General features: G+C 47.1%; 1 protein-coding gene across 1 annotated transcript in view; it reads right to left on the reverse strand.

Moving 5' to 3' along the window:
• TENT4B (terminal nucleotidyltransferase 4B) overlaps positions 1–9,624 on the reverse strand; it is a 43,107-nt gene extending 33,483 nt beyond the window's left edge. Inside the window, exon 1 of the mRNA XM_068150556.1 lies at positions 8,967–9,624. Within this exon, the coding sequence (XP_068006657.1) occupies positions 8,967–9,511 (545 nt within the window). The 5' untranslated portion in view covers positions 9,512–9,624. The remainder of the gene's footprint in view (positions 1–8,966) is intronic.
• Positions 9,625–9,877: the final 253 nt, after the last annotated feature.

Raw genomic sequence — 9,877 nt, forward strand, 5'->3', positions numbered from 1 at the left:
TTATGGCCAATGTGTAGACTGTGTTAGTAAGGATGTTGCATGGTGGTCTGCAGAAGCAAAATAGCAGGATATCCTCTCAACCAGGCAAAAATGAAGGAGGTGGGGGATAGAGAAATCAGCTATGGAAAGAAGGATTAAGTAAAAGGGTCCCTAAAAACTAATGGATAGTTTGGCCCTCCCATATTTAGAATTGTTAGCAAAAATGCAGCAACCCACAAGCAAAAATTCTTCCAGTGAAAGAAGGTGGCCCCCCGAGTCCCAGCTTCAGGAGGCTGCCATTCCTATGGCACCGCTGGAGGAAATCACTAATTCTCTAAAACCGGGAAAGCCCTTCTGCCATCCCCAGGAAGCGAGCCTGGAGACGGCTGGTAGGTTTCCATTAGAAGTGTCAGAGGAAACAACCAGGGCACTGTTTTAGTATGCTTTTCCCTGGGTCCATTCAAAACTCCAGCCACCTTTCTGCAGCCACACGAGCCCAGGTGTCAGCATCAACTACTGACACAGCAAGCCAAGGAGGGATAGCGCCTGATGAAACGCACTTTTGGGTTACCGATGGATTCGGAAATTCCAAACCTCAACCCACAGCCCGAGTGCAGTGCTGGTTGCCAAGGGATACCACTCCCACTGTAACCACAATGATAATAATAGGTGTTGTTCTTGCCAACATTCTGGGATTAGATTTATTGAGGAGGAAAGCCTGGGTAGATTCTAAAGGGAGAGAGGGGAAATTCAGCTCCCCAGCAGTTCTGATGAGGTTTTTGCAAACTGCCCCCATCCAAAATTGTAAACACGAAACCCAGGAGGGAAGGAAGTGATCACTCCAGTGACAGAAGATCTACAAGAACCTCGGGTGATCGTAGAGACCCACTGCCCATACAACTCCCCTGTATGGAAGCCAAATGGGACGTGGCAACTGACCATAGATTACAGACATCTAAACACTAATACTGGTCCTTTAACTACAGCCATGTAACCACCCACCTAGAAAACTTGGGCCTCCAAATCCCAACTGAAAAGGTACAATTCCCTTTCCCTGAAGCAAAATTCCTAGGAATATGATAAAAAGGAGGGATGATACATGTTGCCCCTGAGGTTTTAACTATTTTAGAATAGGTAAAAGTCCCTGGGAATAAAAAGGAGTTGTGGCTTGCTTTAGGCCTGCCGGTGTTCTGGATAAAGCATGTCACAGACTTTTCTATTACAGCCCGTCTGCTGTATGACTTAACTCAGGAAAGGGATATCTGGGATTGGACTCCAGCTCATGAGGATGCCTTAAAGACACTGATCTTTCAGGCAAGGACATACCAAGCTCTAGGCCACATCCACCCAAAGGATCCACTCCAAACTGAGCATGGATTTGCTGCACATGGGGCATTCCTCCATACGTATGTGGCAATGTGGGTCCAAGAGTCTCACCTGCCCCACAAGGTTCCATTCAAGAAGTTTTACAGATGGAGACCTTTCAAGGTTCTCCAGCCAGTACTGGCAAATACTCCTCCTACCCTGGGGGGTTTCACAATGGGAAACAGTTAGAAAATGGTATGCTCAGCTAGAACATTATTCTCACATTTACCAGACAGAGGAAGTAGCTCCAAAGATGCTCTAGATACAAGCAAAACCTTACACCCTGAGTGAAGTGCACTCACTCAGATTCATAGAATGGGTTGGGTTGGAAATGACCTCAAAGATCATTTAGTTCTAGCCCCCTGGCACCGGCAGGGACACCTACCACTACAACAGAGGGCCTTGTGTATACAGGTATCAGCAGATGCGTTTTGGGAGAACCCATACTCTTGCAATTTGCTTTGCTAAAATGCCTAAGGTGAATATATGGCTGTTTCTGCTTAAGGCCATTTTCTTCAAGTTTGTAATTGCAATTCAAAATGTTTTGATATGTTTAAATACTAGGTCTTTATAACAAAGATGACCACTTATGTAAATCTTGGTTAGATGGGATATTCTGGGGGGTTATCATAGTATCATCATAGTATCAGTCAGGGTTGGAAGGGACCACAAGGATCATCTAGTTCCAACTCCCCTGCCATGGGCAGGGACACCCCACACTAGATCAGCCTGACCAGAGCCTCATCCAGCCTGGTCTTATAACATCTCCAGGGACGGCACCCCAACCACCTCCCTGGACAACCCATTCCAGGGCTTCACCACCTCCATGGTGAAGAACTTCCTCCTCACCTCCAGCTTCATTCCATTCCCCCGAGTCCTATCACTACCTGAGATCCTGAGAAGTCCCTACCCAGCCTTCTTGTAGGCCCCCTTCAGATACTGGAAGGCCACAATTAGGTCACCTCGGAGCCTTCTCTTCTCCAGACTGAACAGCCCCAACTCCTTCAGTCTGTCCTCCTCCTCACCACTCTTGGCAGGGGAGAGGAAGACAAATCCCCAAATACTGCAATGGGCGTTAATCTAGGCATTTTTTAGAATTTGGAATGAAATAGATCAAGGCATGTGCACAATCTTACCTGGATCAGCAGCTGAGGGATTTAAGTTTATGATGATTAGCCTGAACCTCACATGTATTTTGAAAACCAAAATAAAAATTAAACAACACATTACATAACCAATGAGTGGGAACACCATGACAGGCTCTGTTTCTTAATGAAAAGGTAATGTGATGTGGAATGAACACACACAGGTCCTGTATCAACTCCTGAGCAATTATTTTTAGAAAAAAATATTAAATCAAACATGTTATCCATCTTTGAGCAGTAATTCTGAAAATATGAACCAGAGAAATGTTATCTCTATTCCGTGTACCATAGCACCATGGTGGTGCCTGTCATCTGAGAGTGGCTACTTGAAGCATGACTACACTGTCCAATGGAACATGGGCTGTTTAACCCGAGGCATCACCACCTGGCATTTGAGTTCCAACTCCCCACAGGAGAGGAAATCCACTGGGAAGTTAAAGGGTCACATTGCTCATCTAGAACAACTAAATTATCCAATGGTGAAATATTATGTTGGAGGGGAAACACAAGGACATGCAGGAATGCCTCTGTTCAAAACAAAGAAATCTGGGGATCATCTTTGTTGAATTGTACTTGTGTTGGAAACTGCTTTACTGGGGCAAGTGATCCCCTAGCAACCAGATGCATCCTGGAGTTAAGTGCTTTTAATCAAGGTATGTAAATCTGTTTGGGCTATCCTAACTACAACTACCAAATCAGAGATAATCGACCCTTTACAAACCTGAACATGGCATTATATTGCGGCATCTCATGGTTACACCTGGATTAGACAATGGAAAGTTTGGAACAAGGAGGGGATAAGACAGGACAGCCCTCTGAATAACCCTTATAGGTGCTCTCAGGCCAAATACCCTGCTCCACAGGGAATGGTATGGACATGTCTGAACAGGAAACTGTACTCCCAATTGGACACGTGTGGAACGGATGGATTGCAATGTACCATTGGTTTCCCTTCTGTGTGTCCCTCTTGCCTACTTCACTTCACTTCCTGGAGCCACAGGATGCAGACAGGACTTTAAGGTTCAGTTGATGCAAAGAGAAGCAACTACCAGAGAGTGAATATTGAATTATTACACATCTGGGCAAATTTTTTGATTAAAAATGGAGGCATTTTTTTTGCACCAAGTCTTTTCTGAAGTTTTGCAAATTCCCAAACTATAAATGTCCAATTTTAAGTAAGCAAACAGAAACTTCCCAGGAACAAAGTATAACAGCAAGATGGTTAAAAGAGGTGTTCGGGGGGGGGAAGCAGAGAATAAAGCAACAGTACACTTTCATGACACAAGGCATGTTCCACTAGAACCAACAATATGATCTCAGGTTTCCTATAATTAACTTTATACTAACAGTTTGCCAATTAAACAATTAGAGCTGCAATCCCAACAGACTTTAAGATAACACACATGGAGATTCAGGATGAGCAGATCCTCTTTTCTCAAATGCATACTGGTAAAGAAAGTGCAGATTGGCTCTTGGAAACCAGCAAGTGCTCAAGATAGAATGACATATTCTTCCTATTATTTACTATCTACCAAACAAAGTCTGCCATACTTCCTTTCCTTATATAACCACTCAAGGTAAATAGGTGCTCAAGTTTCAAACTGAAGAACTGGAAGAACCAAGAGTTACGCTGGTTCTTTGCACACATAGAAACCAGAAAGCTTCTGAAGTCCTCCTTAAATTGTTTAAACAAAGCATGCCAAAATATTGGCACCATTCCACAACTTTTCAAGCTCAAACAATACCATTATATAATATTTATAATATAGTTCCTAGAGGTTTCCTCAAACTGCCTTTAGTCCAACATCTTAATCCCTTAGTGAACTTGTCTCTCTCTCCCAACTCCTCCAAAAGAAGTAATTCTTACCACAGGACACTGTCAGGAAATAGCTGATTTCACTTCCATGAAGCCCAAGTGACTGCCTTTGAGAGCTGCACAAGCTGGCAGAAGGCTACTGCCAGAACTGTGCTGTGCCATGACTCAGGATGAGACCAAGAGCAACAGCAGATCCTACCAGATGGATACAAGAAAGATTTGTACTCAAGTCACATTCTTGCACTTCTACCTTACAGCTTACCTTACAGCAGCTACAGAGTGAGGAGAGTACTGTTCTAAGAGGCTTTTTCAGGAAGCAAGCAGATTTGTGTCTCTGAATCTTTCCTGAATAATTCAGTTTTACATGATGCATACAGTGAATTCAACTGCAACCTACATTTTAGTGTGCATCTTCATTAAGTCCAAAATCTATTCTCATAGAAGATGTAAGTCATGCCCACACTTCATTGCTATTTCACCAAAATCAAGTTTGTGCACAAAAGCATATGTTTCACTTGTGTGAACTATTTGTATGTATTAAGAAATGCCAACAGCAAACTAAGCACCACCCATTCACTGGATTTAAGTACTTAAGAGTGAAGGCTGAAAAACATCACCATTAATGAGGATTTTATCAGATTTCACTAGGTTAGGCACTCAGCCTGGCTAGATGCTTTGCTGCAGGTACACACACTTGCTCTGCTCATACTATACATAGCTCTTTCTGTTAATGCTCCAATCAACATAGAAATCATTCCAGTGTGGTTTATACTATGCAAGAGCTTGTGCAAATAGGAGCTAGAGAGAAAGAGTAGCTACCTCAAGAAGCCAGTTGTGTTACTGTAGCTACATGCCCTCTGGTCAGCTCAAAGCCTGCAGAGAATGAGCTTGTGCCTGCCTTAACACACTGAGCTTCTTTCAAAAAAGAGATTAAAAGCTGACAAACTTCATGTAAAAAAAAAAAAAATCACAGAATTTCTGTGGCAAAGAGCTATAGCCTTATGTTATTTTCTTTCTAAAGTAGCTATGATTTTATTTCATGGTATTCTCTGTAATCCTGGAGAACATGCTGGGAACGCGTACATCAAATAAACCTAAGCCTGCTCAATAGTGTGCCACCCACCAGTCCGTGAGTCTGCACACCTCTGTGTACACAGCCCTCCTCTGGGGTCACAGGACTCTGTTTTTCATGCTAAGTCTCCATCACTACTTCAGCACACAGTCAGTATTTCAAAATACACCGTTTTCTATTAAACCCAGGTTCCTCCTCAGGAGTACACATGACAGATTTTCCTACTTCAACTCACACATTAATTGGGTTCTTGCCTTTGGCTGCAGATATTCCTGTGAATATTAACCAGCTCCCTAGAGTCTCAAAATCCACAGCTTCTACCCAGGAACCAAGTAGGAACTGGACTCTTTCCTTTGGCACAAAAATCACAGAAACCTTTGAGAAGACAGGCTAAATTTACCTGCAAGTCTTTGCTTTTGAGGTTTGTTACGCTTAAGACTTCTGGTTTAAGCGATTCTTGTGTCAGCTTTTAGCTAAACTCAATCTACACTCAGGGGAAACAACAGTATCCCAAATACTTTTTCTTCCTTTTGAGTTGTGGCACTATTAACAATATTTACTGTTGCCTTTAAGATGCACACAGAGAATTCCTTCCAAAATCCAAACCCATGCATCATTCCACATTCTTGAGTTTTACTACTAAGCACTAAAGTTTCAGACAGCTAGCCACCTGCTGTTATGTATTCACATAAACTGTTCAACTAGCTAAAAATTACTGGATTGTTTTCTCCAGCCAGCTGATCACTGATCAGTATAATTGTGTATTCGGAGCTGGTTTTGCACAGCTATCCACACAAGTGACATCCTTGCACTGGAAATATGAATGCCACAAGCCAGTTTTCAACTGACAGCAAGACAGCAATCTTTCTGAAAATAAGATGGTTCCACAACACTGTCACATTCAAAAGGCTCAAAATTTGAAGTGTTTAACTGAACAAAATCACAGGAGAGTACACAGAAAGTAGTGTTAAGAGCCTTTACTACTCTTTCACAATTTGCATTGAAACAACTAGGGAAGAAGAAGGGTACCTGTTAACACAGAAGCAGTGCTGTTAAATAGAACAGTAGGTAACTTTTTTCCCTGATAATTGTCAGAATTAGTCAACACAAATTTGGCAATTAAAATATTTACTTTAGCAACAACTTCCCTATCTGTCCAGCATCTCAGCATCCATGACAGATGCCTCACAACAGTTATTAACAAAGTTGTATGGGGGAACGATGGCAGCAGCTCAGCACTCACCACAAGCAGGCTTCACCTGGACTAGCCGGCAGCCTGTCAGTTCCAACTCAGCCTTCACAAGATCTAGGTATTTTCTATGTTGTCCTAATATGCATCAGCTCCTTTCAGACATTGTTTCCACAAATTTTCATTCAAGATTTGTTAGCCAGCTGCCTCTAAATACCTTTGGAATAAACAGCTTTTTAGAAGCAAACACCATTCACTTCCCGTAGTTTAGGAAAAGAAATGTAGGGGTATAGCCTGGAGACACTATTTTACTCTGCTTTAAACAAAATGCACCATGTCAGCACATGCCACAAACTAGAGAGTCAAGCCAAATGTAGACCAACATAGTCATGTACTTTTTGATACTCCTAAAAAAGAAGTCCTCAATATACTTCCATTTGGAGTTTGAAACCAATTCAATGGAAATTCTACTCTAGCAACAGACATCATCTTGACTACTTTGTTACAGCTGTTACCATTATTAATCCCTTGCTGAAGTTCACTCTTTTCCCCTTCCCTATGTCTTCAATACAGGGAAAAGCTTTATGGACTTAGAGAGAGAAAGAAAGGCACTTCTAAAACTGTTCCTCAACCTTCAAATAAATAAATTACAAGCTAGAAAATAAACAGAGTTCGAAAACTAACTTAACAAAAATTCAATACTTGTTATGTCTTGCAGACATTACTTTAAAGCTGTGTGAAGAAAGTTGTGGAAGGTTCCAAGGTATCGAGACTACAGAACTTAAAATAGCACACTTCTGCAGTGGCGTTTTATCACGTATTATACCCCCAGCAGTAAAGATAACTTAAGAGCTGGCAAGAAAATAGCCAGAGGTGTTAGGAGTTTGTCTTCCAAGGTGACCAACAAACTTGAATACTCATTTTGACAGATCTTGCAGAACAGTGAATTTGGAAGGCAAAGAGGTCAATGCTTTCCACTGGAAGGGGGCTGAAGGACCCTTGGGTATACCTTGGCCTCACAAAAACATCCAAATCATTACTGATTGCCAAGATAAGCTCTTCTGGACCTTCAACTGTCTGCCATCTGCACCCTTAAACCAACCCAGACTGTTTTCACAGGAGCAGCACTGGAAAGGATATTACACCTGCATACACCACAACAAAAATCCAGATTTAACAAGTCAAATACACACCAGCATGCTCTTGCTGCAGGAAGGAAGAGGTATGCTATGGGTCAAAGCAAAGCATGAACTTTAAAATAAAAAAAAAGCCATAGAAGTTACCAAATGGCTTTTATCCAGTGCATCACTCCTATCAAAAGCCATGCTCATGTTTAAAAAGAGGAAGAAGAGCTCAAAACAGTTTTCAGGTAAACAGAAGATGGATGTTTGCCTGCCCTCAATCTCTGCAGGCTCGTGCCATGTCAACTGATGAGACCTAAGCCAACACAAAAACATTATGGACAAAATACTCCAATCAGATGCACATGCATTCCACCATCAGAGATTCTTAAAAAACATTAACAATCCCATGCTGAAATCCACAGCACCTACATACATGCACGCACCTTTATTCCTAAGAGTGCAGCCAGCACACGTGCATATCTCCTCTTGGAAATCACACTCTCTGTGTAATTGCCAAGTCTACGCACTTTGTTTTTACAGCAGACTATTATTCTTTTCCGATTATAGTTCTACTATGCGTTCATTCCACGTGTAGCACGAAGCTTTAGAAGAGTACCCGACGATGGCTGCGAACGGCAGGCGTGCAGGACAGCTGCCAGCCTGCTGCACTTATTCCCACCCCCAACTCGGCAACCCGAACTACAGCCGAGTGCAGCGCCTCATCCCGCCCCGCCACACGTGTATGGCAGCAGCGGCATGGGACACAGCCCTAGCATGGGCAAGACGAGCAGCGGTGTGACAGCGGCACCCATGTCTGAGGCGTGCAACACGCCCCACGTGTACACGCGGTGACAGCTAAAGCACCTACGAGGAGCGCCCGGTCCTCGCGGACAAGCGTGCCCGCACTGTTAGCAAGCAGGCCCGGAGGACGACGCCGCAGGCTGGTCGGCCGACGGGAAGAGCGGCGAGGGCGGCGCGCCGGGCACTGACAGCCGGAGCAGCAGTGCTCTAGGGACCCGCCCCGCCGCGCCTCAGGTGTCGCGGCCCAACGTTCTCCGCCACCACCGCACCTCAGCGGCCACCCCGTGCGCGGCACCGCGCCGCTTCGCCACAGCTGTCCGGCCCCAGCGTGCGGCCGCGCTCCCTGGGCTGCCCCCGGGGCGGGGAGGCCCGTGGCCCCCGCCTCCTCCGAAGGCCGGGCCGAGACCAGGCCTGACGCTGGCCACTGCCCGGCGCCCCCTCACCCGCCCTCCGGCCCAGCTCCATAGCTGCTCACCCCACGACGCCTTGGCTGTAGTTCCTCTTCTTCCAGGGGGTGCCGATGTAGAGCGGCTCCACCAGGCCAGCCTGGGCCCGAGCGGCTGGCTCGTCCCCCAGGGCGGGGGCCCGGCTCTGCCCGGGGGGGCCCAGCAAGAGGCTGTAGTTGAGCCCAAAGGTGCTGGCCTTGTTGTCGCGCTTTCTCTTGTTGCTGGCGGCCGCCGCGGCAGCGGCAGGCAGCCCTCCTCCCCGAGCGGGCCGGGCCCAGGCGGCGGCCCCCGGGGGCGGCGAGGCCTGGTGGTGGCTGCGGTTGTGCTGGTTGTTGGCGCTCTCAAGCGGCAGGAAGTCGGGCTGGGGGTCGGCGCGGGGGGCGCGGTACATGCCGGGCGGGGAGGCCGAGCCGGCCCCGGCGGGGGCGCTCTGCTGCTGCTGTTCTTGCTGCTGCTGCTGCTGTTGCTGGAAGTAGAGGTTGCGGACCCCCTGCGTGGTCTCCCAGATCTGCATCCACAGGCGGTTCGAGGGGCCGAGCTGCTCTGGCTGGAACCAGGCGATCCGGGGATCCATCAAACGGGGACCCAACCCCGGCTGCCTCCGCTCCCCGCGCCGCGCCGGCCGCCGACGCCGAGACCCTGTCACCGGGTCCCAGCGTTAATGGCGGCTCCTATGGAAGGGCAGCTCCGCGCCTGCCTGCTCGCTGCCGTCGCTCTACAGCCCCCGCCCCTCCTGGCGAGCGCGGCAAGGCGGGGCCCCGGCTGGGCCGCCGGCACTCGGGTTGCGCGCAACGAAGCTTGGGGGGGGGGGGAAGGGGGGCGGCGGCCGGGCCGGGCGGCGCCCCTGGAGGGCCCCGGCCTCTCCCCGGGCTTGCCACCCAGCAGACGCCCCCGACCTGGACCCCGCCTGCCCTGACGCTTCTGCCGCCGCGCCGGGCCC

The sequence above is a fragment of the Melanerpes formicivorus genome, unplaced genomic scaffold (genome assembly GCF_026170545.1).
Source record: "Melanerpes formicivorus ecotype bairdi unplaced genomic scaffold, bMelFor1.0.p_v2 SCAF_20, whole genome shotgun sequence".
Taxonomy (NCBI): domain Eukaryota; kingdom Metazoa; phylum Chordata; class Aves; order Piciformes; family Picidae; genus Melanerpes; species Melanerpes formicivorus.